The sequence below is a fragment of the Ylistrum balloti genome, unplaced genomic scaffold (genome assembly GCF_031769215.1).
Source record: "Ylistrum balloti isolate Yb309-2 unplaced genomic scaffold, AGI_CSIRO_Ybal_v1 Utg369648, whole genome shotgun sequence".
In the NCBI taxonomy this organism is placed as follows: Eukaryota; Metazoa; Mollusca; class Bivalvia; order Pectinida; family Pectinidae; genus Ylistrum; species Ylistrum balloti.
In genome coordinates, this window is record NW_026781905.1 from 907,990 (window position 1) to 931,958 (window position 23,969).

The window sequence follows — 23,969 nt, forward strand, 5'->3', positions numbered from 1 at the left end:
TTCAAAAACTCTGCCAAGGCATGATCCCTCATATGACAGATACCTGTATAAATTTATGAACAAGCTTAACAGACCCAGCCCCTGTTTACATTATGTTAATGCATTCAACAAAAAATATCCAAATACAACAGAGTATTTTGGATTAGGAGCATAAACTGGTACTAAAATGCTTTATGGTATAACGTTCCTGTAAATCCGATTCTTAAGAAGAGATTATATCGATTGTGATACTTTCTTACTTGTACATTTAACAACAGAACAATGAAAGCAACAAGCTGATTCTATATCTTGATAAAGTGTACAAACACCAACAACATGAGGAGATGAAAGGGCATGGATAGGTAAAGTTGAACAAATGATGAAAATGTTATCCCATCAGGAACGTTTAACAATGAAATCGCAAAGGAGGAATACGGTAACGACAGACCACAATACTCACCAATAACAGTACTTTAACATTCCATTGCTTCATGAGCACATCATTATCACACAACTTAATACAGAATTAGTTTCACAATCATTCCATCTAACAATTTAGGATTTACAACGCGGCAATGGTTTTCCATGCTCAAGCTTCTTCAAACAAACAATTGCAGTACATTTATTTGGTAATTTGTATTTTCATTTCTAAGTATAATGTCTGATTCATGGGATACCGGGCACGTCAGACGTTCCATTCTGGATATAGAAGAAATGTACAAAAGACACACGAGTAGGTAACACCTTTCAATACAAATTAAGAAATTGACAGGTGTATAGACAAATATTTAGCTGAACTGCGGCATAACACTGTTTCAACCTTCAAAGCCACATCAGAGGACACACAGTTGACCTATACTTTTGTTTCACATATAGCTTTAGTTATTGACACTAGCACCTCGACAAGTTATAACATGATTACTTGTTGAAATGGATAGTATATATGAGGAGGCAAAACAATCAGGAGAGGGTCACAGACAAAATGATTCTATTTCCGGTACACATCAGAAACCTGATTAGTTGGTCAGTAACAGTGTAAACCTAGAGGACAATGCCATGTAAAAAAATTAGGAAGATTGTTGTTTCGGTATTTCATTTCTCCGTTATATAATAACTGTTGTATTTGTGGTTACGAGGAACCAACAGTAGCTCATTCACATTTTTATTTCACGAGCGATGGTAGGCAGGAGAGACGACAAGGTAATTCCGGTAGTACACTCCCTTCTCAAGCGGACGTCATATATTGATTTGATCACCTGATGTTAAACAATGAAGTGTTACTTGCCAAACACGTTTTGTGTGTCCCATGTGAGCTATAAAGAACAATATTATCTGGAACATCACATATTATTCTGGTATAATTCAGTTGGTTTGCAGTGCAACTCTTTTCTATTGCTCATTTTTTATCCTAATTTAAGATTCTTCTGACATGTTCTTTTTCAGCAATTATTACAATATGGATATACCTGATACAATGTTTTATTTTCGTTCCTCAGTCACCCGTAACAGGCACATTGGGGTAAGTTGGTTAACACTTATATATTAAAAATTAAAATTTATTGATAATTTTATGAAAGATTCCATCATATTTTCTAACGTGATTTTTATGACTAGTCTTATTTTCCTGTCCCGGTCATATCGTAGTAAGTGGAAAGGAGAAAGTAATCCTACTTAATTAGTGCTGACATTCAAGGAAAATGATCTTAAACTGGCAGACTGCGATTTTACCGTTTTTAACAGCAGGTATAATTAACAAGAATACATTTTGATTTGAGAAATACAACAGATGATACGCAGCATGCGTTTCAAATTGCCGTCCGTGGTGCATGTATGCTAGGGTGACATATTTGCAAGATTATTAGTACATGGATCGCACATATTATAAAGAGTTATGTTTGGTGTCAGTGTTGCTATCGATATCTGAATGTAAAAAGTGTGGAATGATGCCCAGATTTCAAATAATATCCTGAATGGTTATCAGACGGACCATCACTGAAAATTTTAGTTTTATTTTACTTTTTAATTACAATTTAATTAAAAAATGAAAAAGTTAATTTAATACAGTTCTGACATCATGGCTGTTCACTACTCGTGATAGAAGATCAATCTCCAGAAAACGAAGAAATGATAACGAATACTGTTCACTCTCGATAAGTATAAAGATGCATTTGATTATAAACAAGAGGCATAATGGCCCTGTATTGCTGACATACATTGTAGCTTTTGACTTGACCTACAAAAGAATCACAAAACATAAACCTTTTTTACTATTCAATAGTGTTTTTTAATGTTTTAACTTGGTGCCAGGTTGATTAATATATTATTAAGAACACATTTCATCTGCCTAATCAGTGCCTTTCAAAATCTATATCTACATCCTCATCATCGGTATCTTCGTTATCAAGAAATCGGTTTTAAGTTCAAGCACAAATGAATACTGTAATCTAGAGAGTGTGCCGAGACATATATGTTAAGATACTATGAAGTCCCGCATCCAAATATGTTCAATAAATTGGAACCATACGTCGACATTATTGGGAAGTAGTAGTTAAACAGTGGCGCTACAACATTTTAGGTAGACAAGAAAAACATGAATCAGTCACGGGAATATCAGATATATAGCAAGTTTTCCAGCGAATCAATATACTACAGAAAACAAGTGTCCACCATTTATCAATGAATATGTCTTCTTGACTTACAACTCAATTAAGGATTCAAGCTGATCACAAAAATCATTTTATTTTCACGTTTCGCCGTGGAGTACATTACTCTTTGAAGTTCTAGTTCTTTGTAGCAAAACAGAATACATATATGTGAGCAGACAAGCAGTTCAAACTGAAATTTGAGGAAACCAAGGTAAGTTTGTACACATACGGAAAATAAAACTAAATGTTCCAGAAAGATGAAAAATATCTGCTTTATCAGAAAACGCGTTATTAACGTTTTAGTAAAATTTAAGGAATATCTTGTTCTTAAATTTGAATACGGTGAAGACCAACGACACTTCCAGGTACACTGTAGAGTATGAAAAAATCTAACTTTACTTAAAACAAGGAAATAGAAACGAGATTATGGTCACAACTTATGTCGTACCTCATACTCTGGTTGTGCCACAGATTGTATGGTACCACTATTCCGGTAAACCTTCCACCAAGCAATGTGTTCCTTCCCTGTAGACACCAATAAATCAGTATACTTCGGGTTGAAATGAATGTCGCAAATAACATCTGTGTTTATCTGTGAATTTGAAAAAAAAAATAGATAAATCAGAGGTTATGAAATACCAAACATGAACTATGGAATTGTGGAGCATTATACGCGAAGGGTAATATGATGTTAACTGTTTCAAGGACGAATAAAACAAAGACTCCATACAGAACCCTTTTAGTTTATCGTATATCACCTGGCTACGATTGGAAAACTCTTGAATATCGTCGGTCACTTTACATTAAACCTTTAAATTGGTCACAGCGAGGACATCCTTGACAAGAAGATACCGTAATCATGGTTATTTTTCGAGTTCTATTTTTTCGCTATTTACAAGGATGGAATAACACAACTGTGGAAAAATGGAATCATGAGATGCACAATATGTATATTATGTAACAAGAAATCCGTTAAAATGCATGAATTGTTGTTTTCTTTCTTTTAAAAAAACTGGGACAATTTAAACCATTAAAAAACAAGTAAGCATTGACAAAATGTTGATTCATATCCAACAAAAATGAAACATCGGTGAGATATGAAATAATTTCTGTCTCTCCATAATGCAGAAGTATCTACTCTTTTGTGCAATCATTGGTTTTCACGTCATTTGTTCGTGATAGCATCGTTATACGTTTGTGAGGAAATTTTCGTACGCAAACTGATGACATAACAATTAATACAAATTATTTTGCACAGATAACCTCAATATTAAAATCATAGTTTTTACACCGAGACCTTTGAAATAGTACAATGGAAAAGGTTCATGTGTTCAAGCAGGGGGTGCGTCTGTTTCAGTTTCATTACAGATTTCCAGGTAATCTTAGTCAATTCAAATAGGAATGTCAGGTTCTACAACAAAAAACCATGTTAGTAATGGTCATACAAGTCCATGATATTGTCAAGAATTGTTGGATAGAGAGAAGTGAGAGATCTCTTTGCTCAAAACAAATTAGAAACAGGATTTATCTATCCTTCCTTGTAGGATTTGTCAGTGATGTTAAGAGACTTAAATGTCGACAATCAGGAGGTGAGTTAGGATAGTATGTAACGGTCGTAAGAAAATGTTAAAATATTCATGGCGAGGTGCAATAAATACTTTTAAATTGATAAGTCATATTTCATAACATTACGAATGCCGAGTACCTCTGTATGTCACCATGTCACTATTGAAATAAATTAAAACGTGATGAACAGGTTACGGTAGGTTTAGGAGGTCAACGTTTTTTTACCAAGTTAAGTGTAACACACTCGTCACAAGTGACGTTACACATTGCGCATGCCTACTTGTGTCCTCCGGTAATGGCCACAACCTTCGATGACTCAATAGTCAGATATAACCCATTAATTACACAATACTATTTCCCATATCAACGCGTTTTGCATAAATCGACACAATCTGTTATTTTATTAATTTATACAAATGTAGGACATTTCCACGAGAAACTTATTTTCCATTACTAGTACAAATGGCCATCAATATAACACTTATATTGTATTCATAAAGAGTATAACGTAATTGCCGTCGTACACGATCAATATTCCTACGCCGAATTATTACAGAACTATTTTTGTGGCAATGTCTTAATGATTCACCTCACTATATCATTACAGTAGGCCGATGCCTATCATCAAAACCATTACGATAATATTTTTTTTTGAATTCTGAACAAATTTCACCGTTAAAAAGCAATATAATGTAAAGCAAAGTGTAACAGCAGGGTATATATTCTTCAGTGGAACAAAATATGTCCTCGTTTGCGGGCGACGATGGTTAGCAGAGTTATCGGACTCTTAAATATTGAACTAATATATATTTAGAGTTAGACACAGTATAGCCAATTAGACTACATCATACAACAGTTTCATGCCTCTTAGATTGGTTGCGAAGGACCTAAATGTTGACGCCTGGGGGGTGACTGAGGAGAATATAAAGGGATCGACAGAAACCTCGCTAGATGGGGAAGAGCACAAGTCCATAAGATTAATTTTGTAATTGTCATATATCAGATATTAACTGAACAGATACTTGTCAAAACGCGTTTTGTTCTAAAAGCTGACGTAACATCCGGTCCCTTTCGAAAGTTATACAATAAAATATTGATAGACTAAATCAGTACATAGTACATTAGTCGCGCCATAACCGTGGAAAGCTATCCATATACTTCTACAAAGTTAAGAAAAATATACCTTGTATATTAATTATTTACACCTTAATCTCACACTCCTGAATAGTTCCATATCCTTCATTACCGTGCATCTCCGCAAATAACTGGGAAATACTGACAATTTAATACTCCTGGCTCAATATTAAAGAAACGAGATCAAAACATCAAATAGATATATATAATTAAACCCCTAAAAATATGCAAGAACAAGACAATATGGTTTGACAGATTCTCGAGTTTCATCGATGAAATTCACCAGGCAAATCTTCGTCAACCCATATCAGCCTATGTCACGTTCACGACAACGTTCAGGAACAAGGAAACCACCAGAAATGGAAAGGAATATCGGACACTTCTAACGTCACATCACACATGGAAATATTTTAAAATGAGGTTATTATGACGATAATAACGCTTCCTCATCATGCACATCACCTATGTTTGACATTTCTCTATATCTATAGTTAATGTAATGCACCTGAACCTTGTAAAGGAATTGGTTAACGATCTGTTGACGTTAATAGAGTGACCTTTCGATTCAATAATTCCTACTATTTGGACGACATTGTTGTGGTCCTAATAGGACTTCCGAACATATTCGTAACAGTTATGAATAAACCAGATTCTATAATGCGTTCAATCTATCGCGACGATTCTAAGGAAAACCATTAACTAAATTTCGGGAATAAATGAAAGCTAAAGGTTAACATTGAGCTGACCATTCATCTGATTCACGTAATATTTCGTATTCCAGTTCTCTTGTCTATTATCAGCTGATTATGTCTGGATAAGTCTTTATATATGTAATATTTGCTGGTTCCTAGCCTCCTTTTGTTGATGATAACAATGGTTTATTAGACTTTCCCGGTCATTACTGAAGTCACAAAAGGGCAATACCAAAAACTAAATTGGAGATGAGGTCTCCATAACTGGTTTAGATATGACATTAGGGGTGTTGTTTCCAGATTTGTTTCTTTAACAGCAGTTCAAAAGTCGTAAACAGGATTGATTTGAGCTTTATAAGTATAACGTAAACATATTGTTATACTACACAATGTAATAAATCGCGTTTATTACCACATTGTCCATAGATCTATGGAAAATACTATTACTATAATAAGTAAGTACGGGAAGAACCTTTGTTATTTTGAAGCACTGAACAAATACAAGGGAAGAATTTTCTTGAATTGTTGACAAAGTGCTTCAACACATGTTTCCAACTTATTTTTATAGTACATGCGTCAATTTCATTTTGTGCTCATAGCTAGTGTTTGTTAATAAAGGTCAAACAGTGTTTCAAGTTCCTCTTTGAGTCTGGTTTCATTACGTTTATAACGTCCTATTAACCTCCGAGGTCATTTAAGGACTGTCTCCAGCTGAATGCGAGGTGGACATTATGGACTGTGTGTACTTTTCATAGGTTGTGATAGTAACATTTAATACTCCTTGTGAAAGTGTAGAGCTGATACCGACTTAAACCGAAGACTCCCAACCAGACACCACACCAGATCATGGCATACACACAAATGGAGAATCACTTATTTCTCTTCCAAAAAGCTGATAGTTAAACAAGGGTTCCTAACCGTAAGACTTCCTTAGAAAAGCAAAAGCTCAACTAAATTGGCATTAGGGAATCTGAGTAATTGTAACGTGTAAAAGTGTTGACTTAGGCACTAGAAAATAACAGGACCAACACAACTACGGATTCTTATAAACCAGTTAAGTGAACTGACTTCCTCCCTGATGTACATATACTAAGTTTTGTCGATATGATTCTGGTTTTGTGTTGGTAAACTTCCTATCAAAGCTTTAGGAATGATTTGACGGTTTCTTATCCAGCGAGGCGCGTCCATGTGTGGAGTCTGTTTGTCGGAGGATGCAATATGTTTATATGAACTTAGTCGAAACTTCGTATTTATTGATGACATGATTTTAAATAAGACCGATACAGACCGTGCTTTTTGCTGACTTCAATTTCTGGGGAGGGCCTTATCAGTCAGTTTTGTCCGTTTTTGAGTTTAATACTTTGACTACAGTTCTTGACAAGACATTGTATCGCAAATCATCATTGACAGGTCAAACAAATCAAAGTCTTGTAGACGCTTGGTCGTGCTCATCACATCATCATTGTCAGGTCAAACAAATCAAAGTCTTGTAGACGCTTGGTCGTGCTCGTCACATCATCATTGTCGGGTCAAACAAATCGAAGTCTTGCAGACGCTTGGTCGTGCTCATCACATTATCATTGTCAGGTGAAACAAATCAAAGTCTTCTAGACGCTTGGTTTTGCCCATCACATCATCATTTATGATATCACTGACTATTCAGTTAAAAACAAACCATGAACACATTTTCCGGATATTATCTTACCTTATCTTATAGTACCTTTATCAGAATGTTTATAAGGCAGGATAAAATGATAAATGCTCGCAGATCTGAGAACCAAATATGATAAAAAAAAATGTTTGGGAAGGATAACGCTTTATTTGCCTTAGGAGTACGAGTTACGCATTATACAACACACTCGCCTTTCCTCTAAAAACTCCTTTAAATTCATACCTGAATACCAAAGAAAATCGGTAATAGTAGAACAATACGATAAGGTGGTAGATTGTTTGTTTTCAAAAGTGTTGGGAAAAAATGAAAACTGTTTTATGCCTTATCAGCCTACTAATTATCTAGAAACATTGTATCAAATATATTTTACCATTGTTTCTGCAATCAGTGTTCCTGATCCACCGTCCCACAGTGTTAGTTTCTTCTCTAAACTATTGTCCACGGCTGCCAGCATGTCCTACAATAGAAGGTCACTCAATAGTTCATTTATCATAACACTACATAGCAAAGCAGGGGAGACAACCTCCATTGAAATTCAGTCAATGATGCAATGACGTGAAAAGTTAGACATTAAATATGTAGGTAATCAGTTCTGATAATCCAAATCAACATTTTTGTTAGCTTTCTTATATTGATCCAGGAATGTATTTATACAATTAATTTTACTTACACGCTGTTCATGAAATGGTGTTATAGAAACACAAAGAAGTACTTTTTTATATATTTAGTTTCATAATAATAATAATAATAATAATAATATATATAAGTATATGTAAGGCTAAACAGAAATGTTTTTTTCTGTTTCCGGCTACCCCACCTACCTTAATATGTTGTGTCTATCTGAAAGATTTTATGTTAATTCAAAGAAGCATTGTTAAAGTCAGGATCTCTCTCCTATACAAACGTTTTATCCTGCCTTCTTACCCTAGATTTTTCCAACATGTTACAGGAAACATACATTTTTGTTTGGCCTAAATATGTTGTGAAACATAATTACCTGTCCGTTTGCGAACGAAAGAGACATGACCGCCTTTTTAAACATGCCCTCCCCCAGTACACACATAGTCTGTAGATTGTCCACCCGCCATATCCGGATGTGTGCCTGAAGAACATTAGAATCATGATTTGCTGAGAATATTTCCCAATGTGATATAGACAATCGGTATAAACCTCCTAAAACCTAATCGCGGGTCTATGGAGACATCAACCTGCATGTTAAAGTGTAAACTGGGTGACTAAATTTGTACAGACAAGAGAATAACACATGCCATTGCCAAAAAATATAATGATAATAATAATAATGAAAATCAGATATGGTTGAGCCAAATAACCAATAAGACTTCATTAACAGTTATTTCGTACCCGTCAGTAATGCTAGGAGTCTACATTTTTCAGATGTTTGTACAAAATATACACCTTTTAACACAAGTTTTTTTTTTACACTTGTTCGTTATAGCAGAGTTCAACAATGAAGTCAACTGCATGAAAACATTGTTTCGTCCTTCTAGGACTCGTCAGTGATGCTACATTATACAACTGTTTCGTCCTAAAAGGACTCGTAAGTGATGCTACATTATACAACTGTTTCGTCCTTCTAGGGCTCGAGAGTGATGCTACATCATACAGCTGTTTCGTCCCTCTAGGACTCGTCAGTGATGCTACATCATACAGCAGTTTCGTCCTTGTAGGACCCGTCAGTGATGCTACATCATACAGCAGTTTCGTCCTTGTAGGACCCGTCAGTGATGCTACATCATACAACTGTTTCGTCCTTCTAGGACTCGTCAGTGATGCTACATCATACAGCTGTTTCGTCCCTTTAGAAACCGTCAGTGATGCTACATCATACAACTGTTTCGTCCTTCTAGGACTCGTCAGTGATGCTACATCATACAGCTGTTTCGTCCCTTTAGGACCCGTCAGTGATGCTACATCATACAGCAGTTTCGTCCTTGTAGGACCCGTCAGTGATGCTACATCATACAACTGTTTCGTCCTTCTAGGACTCGTCAGTGATGCTACATCATACAGCAGTTTCGTCTTTGTAGGACCCGTCAGTGATGCTACATCATACAACTGTTTCGTCCCTTTAGGACTCGTCAGTGATGCTACATCATACAGCTGTTTCGTCCCTTTAGGACCCGTCAGTGATGCTACATCATACAACTGTTTCGTCCTCTTAGGACTCGTCAGTGATGCTACATTATACAACTGTTTCGTCCTTCTAGAACTCATCAGTGATGCTACATCATACATCAGTTTCGTCCTTGTAGGACCCGTCAGTGATGCTACATCATACAACTGTTTCGTCCTTCTAGGACCCGTCACTGATGCTACATCATACAGCAGTTTCGTCCTTCTAGGACTCGTCAGTGATGCCACATCATACAGCAGTTTCGTTCTTGTAGGACCCGTCAGTGATGCTCCATCATACAAATGTTTCGTCCTTCTAGGACCCGTCAGTGATGCTACATCATACAACTGTTTCGTCCTTCTAGGACTCGTTAGTGATGCTACATCATACAGCAGTTTCGTCCTTCTGTGACACGTCAGTGATGCTACATCATACATTAGTTTCGTCCTTCTAGGACTCGTCAGTGATGCTAGGGCCTAAATATCCCCCAAAGTCAAAATCTATATTGGTAGACACACTAGCCCTACAATTCAATATATTTCACACTCTTCACATATCGAATATAACGTCAAGTATTTGAGTATTTCCTGAATCACGGTACAATTCCAAAGAATGAAAACGTGGCATGCAGTCGTCTCCCACATGCAATCGCGAAGGTAGTGCAATAGAACGATGAATCAAACTGCATTGTACAACATTTAAAATAGTATATGGTACAAATGATATATATATATAAATCAAAAGATCATTAAAGAATTCAATGAAATTTACACTGATGTTATCCTTCCCAGCAAATTGTCCCGAGGCCACCATAGATAAGTTAGAATGTACGGCAACGCTGTAAAATAGAAGGAATATGTTATTTTGTAAAATAGAAGGAATTTATTATTTTGTAGAATGCAAGGAATATGTTATTTTGTAGAATAGAAGGAATTTATTATTTTGTAGAATGCAAGGAATATGTTATTTTGTAGAATAGAAGGAATATTGTTTTGTAAAATAGAAGGAAAATATCATTCAAGCTTTGAACCCTCTACTCTACATTTACGGTAATCTGATGTTATGAAATTAAAATTAAAAACTCCAAAAATGAATAACTTAAAAATTTAAAAGACAAAACAATGAATGACATATCTCAAGGAAAAAAGAATAGTTTGATTCAGTAAGGTTAAACAATGAATCCAAATTCCTTATACAGTGATATGATGGCAGGAATCATCAGTGATGTTAAATGCCTAAAATTTAGAAACTTAGAGGCAACTGGGGAAAATTTAAGCAGATTGACAGAAATTTAAAAGTCTAAATAGGGAGTTAACTTGCCAAATAATTCTGTACATTTTAAAACTTACTTATAAATCAGATCATTATACAGCTAGTCAATTATACAACTTTTTTTGTTACTAGGAACTTCTAAAACTAATGTCTTTCGATGTCAGCTTGACGTTCGCCAATGTCAAATTTAACATGATGTGGTAACAGTATGTAAAACATATCATCTCTTGTTGTTGATTTTGTGTGTGATCTGATACCAGTTCTCCCAGACGATGTTACATTTGATTTAATTTGGAAATGTAAGTGTTATTATCAGTTGGCTTTAGAAACGTGTGGATTTAAGTAAACTGAGAGAAAATGCGCTGCCGTCTTAGTTATATCTAATTTCACGTGTACTACCATTTGATGTCTTCTGTGTGTTCCCTGTAGTGTCGCTGTCTGTGGCTGGTTCGGTCGTAGAGCACCGCGATCTTGGACACAAAATACACAACATCATCATTTCCCAATACGTGAATGTTGGACCTGCAGTCGTTACCACGGTAACCATACCTAGGGAGGACAATCGTTAGGATGATATAATGACGAATATAATTATTATATACGTCCATATTTAACTGGTAATCATATTCTAACGATTTTCATTCGCCAAAATTTCATCGCGAAAATTGATGTACGTTTACAGTAAACAATCCTGTGTATATATTTATATAAACTGTATTCACAGTAATTATACATTGTCAAAAATAGTTTATTTAAAAAATGGATCCTGTGAAACAGGATAAAGACCCCTGATATATCTAACAACAATTTGATCACTTACACCCAGTCGAGGGTGAGGCGTTCCTGTGGAGGGTCTAGAGTTGATTCTAACTGGTCGTAGTTAGCAGGTTTAGGGAGTTTGATGGTCTGGTCCCCACGTTTGATACATAACATGCCATCTTTGTCCTCCTCCGTCACATGGTTGGGTTGATCTTTTTCTGTCGTGAGATAAAATGGCTGGCTTGTACACACTTTTCCCTTTTCCTACATTTAAGTATTATGAGTGTCATTCTACTCTCTGTAAACTCTGTTGATTATTTTCGGTTCAAATAACGGTAAGCAAAATCCATTACATGTACTAGATTAGTTATTTTTGTTGTTTTACCTTTTCACATTCATTTCAATTTAAGAAAATCGGATGCCTACAAATATAATGCTGTGTGTTAATGCTATGAACAGACGTCTATTGAAGAAAACTGAACATCGAAAAACTATAAAAAAAAAAGATATTGATATGTTTAATATTTGAATTTTTTTCTAAAAACCAAATTTAAAAATTAAAGATACATTACTTTCTGTGACCTGTTTGGAGTCGTCTTCCTTTTTCGATACTGGTTCGGGAGACTCTTGATTCGCCTCAGCGGGCGCTGTTTTATTTTCTGTTTCCACTTTCTTTTTACCTGTCACGACGAAATAGTAAATAGAGGTAAAAAAAACTTAATCGTCTATGTTAAATCATAAATATAGAGTTTTTTTTTATTTCTTTACATTACATTGCACATCTGAATAAAGTTTTTACATCTTACAACCAACTACCGAGATCTGATAACGACAATGTAGACAACATAAAAAAGTGTACATTTCAATTTTAGATTAATAAAAATGAATTAAATACTGGCCTTTAAATTTTAGTCCACTGCATCATAAAAAGGCTTTTTTTACGATAAATCTCACAAATAACAAAAAAATGCATATTCATTGTAAACTTTTGTTAAGTAAGTTTAAGTATATAGAATTATGTTACCAAAACGTCACGGTAACTGGAACAAAAGTTATAAAAATTATTTACAAACGCTATGGAACAATAATAAAAATTACTTCAACTAAGGCTGATTTCAAGGCCTGTGGGAAAATTCACATTCATGGGTATCAATCTACATGTTTTTTGTCTAAATCAGGAATTAGATGGCCGAAAATAAGATTATTTTTAAAAAAAAAAAAGAATGAAAACCAATTCCTCTCGAAATAAGACGCCTTCTAACATACACGATGAGCACTGAAACTAGGATATGGTCATAGGTAAAAACATATTTACATACGATAAAGATTAAATAATGTAGAAAGAAAAGGATATATCATAAATAAGGGTTTTCTTTGTTAAAAACTAAATGTCACCTGTGTAGTATACAGCATTCGGAACACGTCACATAGTGACGTCATACCTGATATGAAGGACTTGACGGAGTGTATGAACCCGGAGGAAGTCTTCACCAGTCCCTTCATCTTGCGCATGTCTAGAGAGATAGTTATTGAAGAGAGAAGATCATGCAAAGACAAAGCGATAAAGACACAGTGATTACAGTTGACCCAATGAGAGGTACAGATCACGACTCACTGGTACACAATATTGAAACTAATATTCTACACATAAAACAGCGCGCCATTATTCTTCGCTGTTACCTGGCGACTCAAAACGCATTTTAACCCTATGTTTGAGTCCACTCTTCCAACCACGCAGAGCCTCAATCCAACATGTTCAGTGAAGAATTAATTTCACGAAATCTTTCAAACTCTTACTGAAACTCCAGTAAACAACTTAACATGAGATCTCTAAACCCAATATCACCCTAACCCTGTACTAAGAGTTCACTAGTATAGCCACCCAAACCTTATATTACACGCATTATTAACTCGCCAAACCATTTAAACTCATTTCTGCTAGAAAACGCCCAAATAAAACATCAGAATTATAGATATTTACATTCTTCATGTTTGTTGTTAAGATAAACCGACCAGCAAAACGCGATAACCTTTTACTAATACTACTTTTCACACGCTAATGTAGTTATTCAGTCTGCATTACGAAAGACTACGCCAGCAGCGGTTGCCTCCCTTTTCCCGTTAAGGATAATTCCTTGAAAAATCAACTGCCGCTTCCCAAGGATTCGACTTTTTTTTCTTTCTTTTTCTTTATTTGGCGGCATTTCATAACAACAGAGTCTACATTCCTAATTCTTTAAGAGGGCAATTGATAATCCATTAGTATGAACTATCAATTTTAGGACTTCGCAGGGATCTGTCCTAATTTCACCCAGTTTCTGAGCTAGTTGGCACATAGCTATTGTTATCAGCGCTCTACGTTGCTGAAAGCTACTAATCGAATTCAGCGTAACTGGTGGTAAGAGAATTACTACTCAAAACTACACAGCTATCAGCTGATCAATCCTCCGCTATACCCAAATCAACAGTGAGGAGACAATCGTAATGATATTCCAATTATTTGCAATGTTTTAGATAAGAAAAAGCGTTCCGTTGGCATGCAAGGTTGTTACAAACATTGAATTGCAATCAGTGGATTGCGTACATTACAGATGAGGATATTTAAGTGAGCAAAAACAATCATGCATAATAATATTAATTGAAGACACATATGTGAATATGATTTCATTCAGAATTTCTCAGCTTAATTTGACAGTAAATCGATAGTAGAGAAGGGAAAACCATTAATTTAGCAACTACCTACTGGAACATCGAACTAATTGTGTGACAAACATAGAGTTGTATCTCAAGAATGAAGAATGGATGAGAGTGCGTACTAATAGAAAGATTGAACTAAATAGTTATATTTTACATTTGTAAACAACATAGATCAATTGTAAAATCAAAATCTTACTTTCTGTGTGTTTTTGTGCCTTTGCATCACTTGACACCGCCGTAGCTTTATCTTCGGTTTTTACAGTGCTCTCAGCTTGTGACTGGTTTGTTACTTCCGGTTTTACAGTATCTCCAGCTTTGATTTCATTGCGAGGCAATTCTTCCGTTTTACTTTTAGGAAGGACTTCCTCCTGTGGATTCGGTCGGTCTTCTGTTTTCGTCTGCTCTTGGTTTACTACTTTCTCGGTACTCGTCTTCTCTTGCTTTTTGTCCGGTTCCTCACTTATGGCGTCCTTCTTTATTTCCGGTTTCTTTATTTCCGGTTTCTTGTCGGTGTCCTTTACTTGCTCTTTGGCATTAGCCTGACTTTCTTCTTTCTTTTTTGCGTTCCGCACTTTTGAAAGGGACGCCTTAACATGGAGATAAATATTTGTAAGGAATTTATATGATGGATAAATGACATTCTCTTTGGTAATTGCGAATATCAATGGATTTGCATATAGGTTGATTGGCCTTGTCGTTTATTGCGTATCTTCTATCCGAACAAAGGGAAAGACCCTGTGTTGGCAACTATTTCGCTAATGTACGGGATATGTATTTAAATTACATTACAGTTTCAACCGTAAGAAAACTATCACTACATAAAAATTCTCGTGGATCACCTTTTTGCTTAAGAGCTTGCCGATCAGTTTGGACTTTGTCTCCTCTGAGAGCTCAACAATGGGGTCTGCTTGGATCTGAGCTTTCTTTGCTTGTTCCGGTAACTCTGCCATTTCCGGGTGTTTCTTCCATGTTGTTTCTTGTGCTTTTTCCAGGAAACTAAGGAATTCCGGCCAACTTTAATGGAAAGTACATAAAAAGTAAAACAAGAGACATTCCATTTCAAAATTACAAAATTTAGTATGATGTGTCAAGGCATTTACACAAACCTTACGCAAGCAATGTTTAAGCTACATGGATAGATTTATATAAGTTGTAAAAGTTGTTTCCATAGATTTCAATAACCTGTTTGATGTTACTACTGATGTTATGTAAAGAGATATGAAATAAAAGTTTATACCAATCTTTAAACTATACGAAAAGGTGACAATTTATTGGCCGGGTTTTGAAAACATAAAACACTTGTTGAGCTATAAGAAGTAACTGGAATACATTTTTTGGAACAGCATCGTTCACAAAAGAAAAATATTGAAGTGTACGACACGTGCTTTGCTTGTTATCAAACGCACAGGTCGCATCGCTTTAAAGAAACTAGTTGAGGTATCATTGTCACATTTAATATAGTTCTACCCAGAAAAGATATGAGTCGAGTCATGACAACCAAAATGAAAAACGTGACTTGAAATCAATGACAAATGGGCAGAAATAATGAGGAGGGTTCTTGTACAATTCAATTATGCACACTAGTGTTTCGAAACCGTTCATTACTTGCAAGGATGAGGAAAATAACAATAAAAAACCAAAAAAAGAAAAAAATAGGAAAAGACTGTGCGAGTCTTGACAAAAGGCCGAAACACGAACAGGATTGGGGTCCCGTAACATATGATGATATGTTTAATACGGATGGTGGTCAAAACAAAATATATTTATCATATCTTCATTGTTGTGGGGCGTATTTTCCTGGATGGTGGCGCAATCCCTGAACCCAATTCGGGAGATCCGTCACATCTTTGCATATTAATCCTGGTAAAGTGTCTAACCCAACATCACAACAACAAAAGAACAGCAAATTAGATAATCTTGATTCCATGGAAACAAATTTGCAATAAATAGGGATAAAGTGGATGGTCTTATGCAATAATTGGATGTTCTATCGACCGAACAATCGCAGCTCCTTGTATGGGTTATCAAGACAATACGGAGAGAGATACAAGCAGTAGTAATATTGTCGTGTTGTATACATACCTTACCATGCCATTGTTATCGCCGTCACAACGCTTGACCAGTGCCTTCAGTAATGCGCCATACACGGGTACGTTTCTCCGTCCACAGATGTCAAACATCTAAGTCAACAAAATACAAATCTTTATATATTTCATTGCAAGGTATTACTACGGAAGCGTATTCCGGCCACGTTGTGTTTTATTTTATCTCGAAATTTTGAGTTAGTAAATCGAAATCAGTAACTCGAAATTTCGAGATAGCAACGCGAAATTTCGAGTAAGTAATCCGAAATTTTGAGATAGGAACCCGAAATTTCGAGATAGCAACGCGAAATTTCGAGTAAGTAATCCGAAATTTTGAGATAGGAACCCGAAATTTCGAGATAGCAACGCGAAATTTCGAGTAAGTAATCCGAAATTTTGAGATAGGAACCCGAAATTTTGAGAGAGCAACGCGAAATTTCGAGTAAGTAATCCGAAATTTTGAGATAGGAACCCGAAATTTCGAAATAGCAACGCGAAATTTCGAGTAAGTAATCCGAAATTTTGAGATAGGAACCCGAAATTTTGAGAGAGCAACGCGAAATTTCGAGTAAGTAATCCGAAATTTTGAGATAGGAACCCGAAATTTCGAGATAGCAACGCGAAATTTCGAGATAGTAACGCGAAATTTCGAGATAGCAACTCGAAATTTCGAGATAACAACGTGGCCGGAATACGCTTCCGTATACCACAGTGTATTATGTAGTGTAAAAACCAGTGCATATTGGTAAGGTACATATTGTAATCAACAAAAGTCTAGCCAACAAATGAAGAGCCATCATTAGGAATTGCACAAAAGACACAAGAAGAGACCTTTTTAAAAAAGATAGCGCGTCAGGAAATAATAAATGGGGCTGCATCATTGCCATTTCGTCCATTTAGAACTAAACAAGGATGTTGAATGTCTTTAGTCGGTGAATTAATGCGAATGAAATATTTTATACTAATATTACAATATCAGTGTATCAATGTGTAAGGTTGTATGTATGACTGTAGAATATCTGGTTGGTATTAAGCACACATAAATGTACTATGAAGTACAGTTGATGGAAAGAAGGAAAAGATAAGCAACAGTCTTGCGTTCTTAGCAGTGGAAATGTTAAGTTAAAACACCTAACACTATGAATATAACATGAATGTTAATGTCAACTCAAATTCAATAAAACTAGACCCCCCCCCACCTTGCCAAAAAAAAAAAACAAAAAATACACGAATATTTCTGACAAAATTCAAGGAAATAAGGCAAGGTGCTTATTTATTTATCTCCATTCAGATAATTATATCAACGGTTCAATACCTCATTTCTATACCACTATCGATCAATAGTAAACTTTCACCTCCGACTTCTCGATCCGTCCAGTCTTATCGCGATCCTTGTACTGAAAGGCCTCCCGTAGCTCAGGTAGGTCAAAAAATGTATTACTCCGCACAAGAAGGTCCTCCAACCGCGCCAAAAGGTCATTGTCCTTCTCTTCTGATGTCATTTCCGGTCTTGGAATCAAATCGTTTCTGCTTTGTAACGCCATCACACTATCCCTACCTGAATATAACGATGACGATATGTCAGGTGAAATTACTTCGTAATAATATAATGATTACGGATTCTGATCCAGAGTGGTGATATAAAAAAATAAAGAGTGACCCATTTTTAACTCAGCATTGAATAGTACGCTCAATACCTGGTTAGCCATTACTTCAGAAATATCTAGTACCCATAATGTGAATCTGGGAGGGAGGGGATGTGTGGTCCGAATTTGTGTATAGATATACATGTTATGTATATATTTGTACGTTCGTATGTTATATAAGACTACTATATGTATCTAGAAAATATTTTTAGCATATTAAAATCGAAATTATTACACTGATAGTACAGTTGGGTGGATAAAGTTGATATCAAACGTTTGTAATTAATTCAAAAATTATTTTAAAAAATTATTTCATTTCTCTTATTTCATTATCTACATTGTGAAAATGTAAACAAATTGTGGGCTATAAAATACCTTAATGATTCTACCGGATATTACCTGAGCGAGTATGCGCATCTGTAAGGTAACGGTACATCTTCTCAAAGTCGACGCCATGTTGGTCCTCGAATCTCTCTAGCAGCAGTTGTACCACTCGATTAGACAGTTTCACATGGTTCTCCTGGCAAAAATACACAAAAACAGTAAACTGATTTGTATACAATATTGTAGATTAACGGATTTGTATACAATATTGTAGATTAACGGATTTATATACAATATGTAGATTAATTGGTTTCTATACAATATTGTAGATTAATTGGTTTATATACAATATTGTAGATTAATTGGTTTATATACAATATTGTAGATTAACTGGTTTATATACAATATTGTAGATTAATTGGTTTATATACAATATTGTAGATTAATTGGTTTATATACAACATTGTAGATTAATTGGTTTATATACAATATTGTAGATTAACTGGTTTATATACAATATTGTAGATTAACTGGTTTATATACAAAATTGTAGATTAACTGGTTTATATACAATATTGTAGATTAACTGGTTTATATACAATATTGTAGATTAACTGGTTTATATACAAAATTGTAGATTAACTGGTTTATATACAATATTGTAGATTAACTGGTTTATATACAAAATTGTAGATTAACTGGTTTATTTATATACTGGTTTAATATTGTAGATTAACTGGTTTATTTATATACTGGTTTATATACAAAATTGTAGATTAACTGGTTTATATACAACATTGTAGATTAATTGATTTATATACAATATATCAGGTTTAAGGAGGTATATATTGCTTCAGATTTTACTAGGAGGTCCTCTGGCCTATCAGTTAGACAAACATGATTTTGAACAATTTAGACTGAAGTCAGCATGTTCTATAAAAAGGATGCTTGAACTATATGGCTATGTATAGTGCGCCAGGAGGCCTTCTGTATCATATACACTTAAAACATATTATTGTGACATATATACTTAGTATGTAATTATTTCATAACATTATAACTTGCAAGACAATTCTTCACGGAGTATAAATTACATAAAACTAACATATTGTATGTAATCATAATTTGTAAAATCTACATTAATTTCCTACTTAATTGTATGCTTTTCAAGTTGATTTATTTTGTAATTTGTATGTAATGCTCTTCATCTTTGGAGGAAATAAAGACAATAATAATATTGTAGGTTACCTGGCTTATATACAATATTGTAGATGAACTGGTTTATATACAATATTGTAGATTACCTATAACAATTGCATTATCGCCATTGCCGTAAAGACCGACTTTCCCCGATGTCGGACAAATTTTATTCTGCAAATATGAAAAATGCGCAAAATCTTGGTTTTCAGCTCTCATTAACCTAGTGTATTTCGTCAACACAAAAACAACTATGGACGTGAAGGAATAGGGCTGGAGATAAACGGGGAGGATATGCAAAGGATGTTACTTGATGTCATCAACAGGTGTGGCAATCTGTCTGATATTGTTTCTACCGCTAAAGAACTAATTCGGAAAATACCGACATCGTTAACCAGACATCAGACGTTCCTCCCTAGGCTACAGTAATGCACAGCTAACACTATATGTTGATGTCTCAGAACAAATCATCTAAAGGCTGGAGTGTATTGTTTGACAATTGTAAACATTCAGGACCAACCTCAACAATCAATACAAGATGATCCTTAATGATTAATATCAGGTCATTTAAGCATTGGCCGAAGAACGTTTACCATCGTCCAATTTTTTATACATTGATAATGCGAATGCCCCCAAAAATATCGATATGTTAATTAAACTTTTTAATAAATCATCAGTTGTCAAATTTAATACTGAATATCTCTTTGAATTGTTTGACTAGTGTACCTACTCAAAGTTTGGTTTGATTTTTTCATTCGCCTCCTTGATTTCAAAATTAAGTGACCTTATTAAGCATCATGATGAATCATAAAAGGATACATCAATTGTATTCATTATCTAGTCACATTTTGCCTCAACTGTATCTTATCCTAAATCTATTTTTATACAATCTTCGAAGTTAGTAAAGTTACCAAATAATCGATTTTACTACAATACCCTCTTAGAATTACCTGAAATGCTTGACCGAGGTCCTTCTGTGACACCCTCAATTCTACGTTGCTATAGTGACGGAGACTCATGTGTACCGCCCGAAGTCGCTGTCGACTGTAATCCCTTAAATGTTCCGCCATGTTCTGAAGTGCTTTCTCCTCGGGATCGTTCACGTCCTGTATTGCTACAACACAACACACAGAGCACGCCAAACAATTAATCCGAATGCGAACTTACAGGATCAAAGGGACAAAGGGAAGCAACTCGTGTGTACGAATAAAAGTTAACAATTAAAAATACGTTTGTATCTGTATAGGTTAGATATTTACGAAACATCAAAACTTCCTATTGCAATATTATAAGTGGATAGGAAACTTCTTATGCTCGCGCAGACAATTTCTATTCTACACAGGGTATTTTAGAATCATACGAATGGTACATGCAAGACGTTCATAAAGTACAAGATATGGAAACAGACAACTTGTTGAACGACTTCATATGCCAGTTTTTAGAACCTAATACACTTCATAAGTCTGTCATAGATGTGTAATCACCGTCTATGTAGAACGAAACGTTTCACCTACTTGGAGAAATTACTGATGTAACTTACGTTCTTTGTTCAATGTGTTCGGGACCTCAATAAGTTCAGTGGCCTTCGGAGTCTTTCGGAGTTTTTTATCCGTTGTCCGCACATTTCTTTTGGTGTCCTGTGGTAGAAGTATTTTAGAAATAAATGATAAGCAAATGGACCTGTATATTTACAGGGAAGCGGAACTGTTTGTGTGGTTAGGTTACATATCTTCCCAAAAGCAAGGCAATGGCTGATATGAAAGCATTTAACGACCTGTCAACAGAGAAAATAAGATCAAGACAACAGGATTAAAGAAATAGAGTACAAAATGTACTTAAACAACCAATCAGCTTTCAGATAATCCTAAATTTTCAAAAAGACTGACTTCCGGTAGGTTATAAGCCAATATAGTCCAACTGCAATTTTTTTTTCTGTAAATGGTTCGTTGCATGCTTCGCGCTGAGGCTGGTCTTTGTTCCTCAGCGTATACGAGTATGTTTTATATGCACGCGGGTAGGGAGTCTTTATATCTTTACCTGTCTCTATAACAAGACCATTCACTTAACTTTTGTTTATCGAATGTAAATTGTTTTCTGTTTACTAAATCCGATCTTCCCCACCGTGACGTTAAAACGTGTCCAAAATTGATTTAAACTGTGTAAAATGAAGTTAAATATTTACGGGTTTTAACAATAAAGTCATTTTTGCTCAACGATCGGATTTTTCAATAAACTGATACTAATTCCCACTTCTCAAAGGAACACAGCAAAACACATTACAAGTCATGTAGTAATACCAATGTGTTGAAATGAAAACGTTGTAGATATTCCTATTGTAAAGATTTTATAAAACAGAAAATGAATCCGAATAAACAACTGCTCTTGGCATACTTTCATCTGATTGTTTCAAGAACTTGGTAGATTTGCAGAACAAATCGACGTTTTGTTTAGTGGTCGGCATTCAAGTCTGTATCCAGAGTTACCTTGGCTTCATGAGTGTCTTTTGAAACATCAGTACATTGAGTTTGAGTGTAGTAATGAGAATGAAAAACGACAGGTATAAGGATCATTATCAGTTTTGATCTTTGTATGAGGTGAAAAGTCAATATCTGGTTGTATTGAAAGTCATGGAAGAGTTTCAATTCTCGCACAGGACTGATTTGTATCGACATTAATTTTGGCATTTTCGAAAGGAGTGGACACGCGAACACAAAATTGGGGTATGCTTGGTTTATTTCATCGTGTTTGGATTGAATTTGAATCGGGTGGAAGAGTTAAGTTCCTAATCAAAGACCAATGGAAACAAAGAAGGCAAATGCGATTGCTCAGTTGTCGCGATATGGGTATCAGATTACTTTTGCGAGCAAACACTTCGGATTCAAAGACATGCAGTCATCATCATATTTAGAATTTGGTTTGTCACTCCTTGCCATCTCTTCTGGGATAAATCCATATTGTAGGGAAAGCGAGTATCAATTTCATGAATACGAAGATTATCGATCGTAAAATGGAATCACATACACTGTTTTCGCAAGTGATCAAAATGACCTAAAGCAGGCAGCTGATGATTTTTTCGAACACATTTTTGTTTTACGATGATCACACAAAGTATACTTTTGATATTAATCAAATCAATAGATATTCACTCTCAGTCGATACCTTTACGAGACGTAAATCTGAGTAGCAATACTGATTACCTTATCATCAACATTGTCCTGTTGGTTTCGTTTCCATGACGTGTTCGATCGGGCACTTTTTACTCTCGACCTTGCCGAACCGGAAGTGTTTTGATGGGCGGGCATTTCCGGATCACTTGCGTCGCTACCGGAACTTTCCTAAACAATCATGAGAAAAAAAATGATAGCGTACAATGTAACATTCCTATCAAACACACTCAGGAAATCGTGACTTCATATATATTCCCTGTGAAAGATAAGATATCCATTTCTGCTCAAGAGAAAACAATGATGACTTGAATCATTCTTCAAACATTCTGTTTGAAATCAAATTTAACACAAATATACCATTACAGAACGATTCGATTCCTTCTCCATCCTCACAATTTTTTTTTCTAATTTTTTTTATAAATTTTAAAAGATAATATCACCTTATTGGCAAATCAGGATGTAACATTAAAACCTACATGTTGATTTAGACGTGTCGGGATTACTTCCCCTTCCGTTATATCGTCCAGGCGAATATGCAGATCAGTATTCTCTTTCCTATTTGATGGTATTATATCGAGTTTCTTGTCTTTTTCATTTACACTTTCTTTCACAGCAGGAAGTTCAGTTTCACGATTAATGTCGCTCTGAACAATATTTCCTCTTCCGTTCGGAACCTCTTTCCTGGTGTTTGTTTTTGGTTGTCTCTGTTGGTTCTGTTTACTGTACACCCTATATTGACTGTCGGGAGAAGGTTTGATTCTGTTTAGTTTTGATGAAAATAACAGCGAAGATTCCTCCATGATATTGCTAGATGTTTCCTTTTTTTGCAAACATGTAATTTAGTAATATTCAAGTTTCAAACAAATCCCAGAATCACATTATCCACGATTAGGCTAATGTCTCTACTGTTGTATAGAAGACGTGAAACAAATTACGACAGAGAATGCTGCTATCTACCTATTGCGCTATATCCAATTCCTAGTTCACCTGCATCTGTAATT

The 23,969-nt window shown here is 35.2% G+C and overlaps 1 protein-coding gene across 1 annotated transcript in view; it reads right to left on the minus strand.

Moving 5' to 3' along the window:
- LOC132555979 (echinoderm microtubule-associated protein-like 2) overlaps positions 1-23,103 on the minus strand; it is a 41,566-nt gene extending 18,463 nt beyond the window's left edge. Inside the window, exons 1-15 of the mRNA XM_060220369.1 lie at positions 22,999-23,103; positions 21,342-21,438; positions 20,752-20,915; positions 18,680-18,800; positions 17,990-18,192; positions 16,633-16,730; positions 15,390-15,564; positions 14,747-15,137; positions 12,426-12,533; positions 11,915-12,071; positions 11,494-11,643; positions 10,594-10,660; positions 8,686-8,790; positions 8,059-8,145; positions 3,073-3,216 (exon numbers count right to left, since the gene is read on the minus strand). Coding sequence (XP_060076352.1) covers positions 3,073-3,216; positions 8,059-8,145; positions 8,686-8,790; positions 10,594-10,660; positions 11,494-11,643; positions 11,915-12,071; positions 12,426-12,533; positions 14,747-15,137; positions 15,390-15,564; positions 16,633-16,730; positions 17,990-18,192; positions 18,680-18,800; positions 20,752-20,915; positions 21,342-21,438; positions 22,999-23,103 — 2,172 coding nt within the window. The remainder of the gene's footprint in view (positions 1-3,072; positions 3,217-8,058; positions 8,146-8,685; positions 8,791-10,593; positions 10,661-11,493; positions 11,644-11,914; positions 12,072-12,425; positions 12,534-14,746; positions 15,138-15,389; positions 15,565-16,632; positions 16,731-17,989; positions 18,193-18,679; positions 18,801-20,751; positions 20,916-21,341; positions 21,439-22,998) is intronic.
- Between the last annotated feature and the right edge of the window lie 866 nt (positions 23,104-23,969).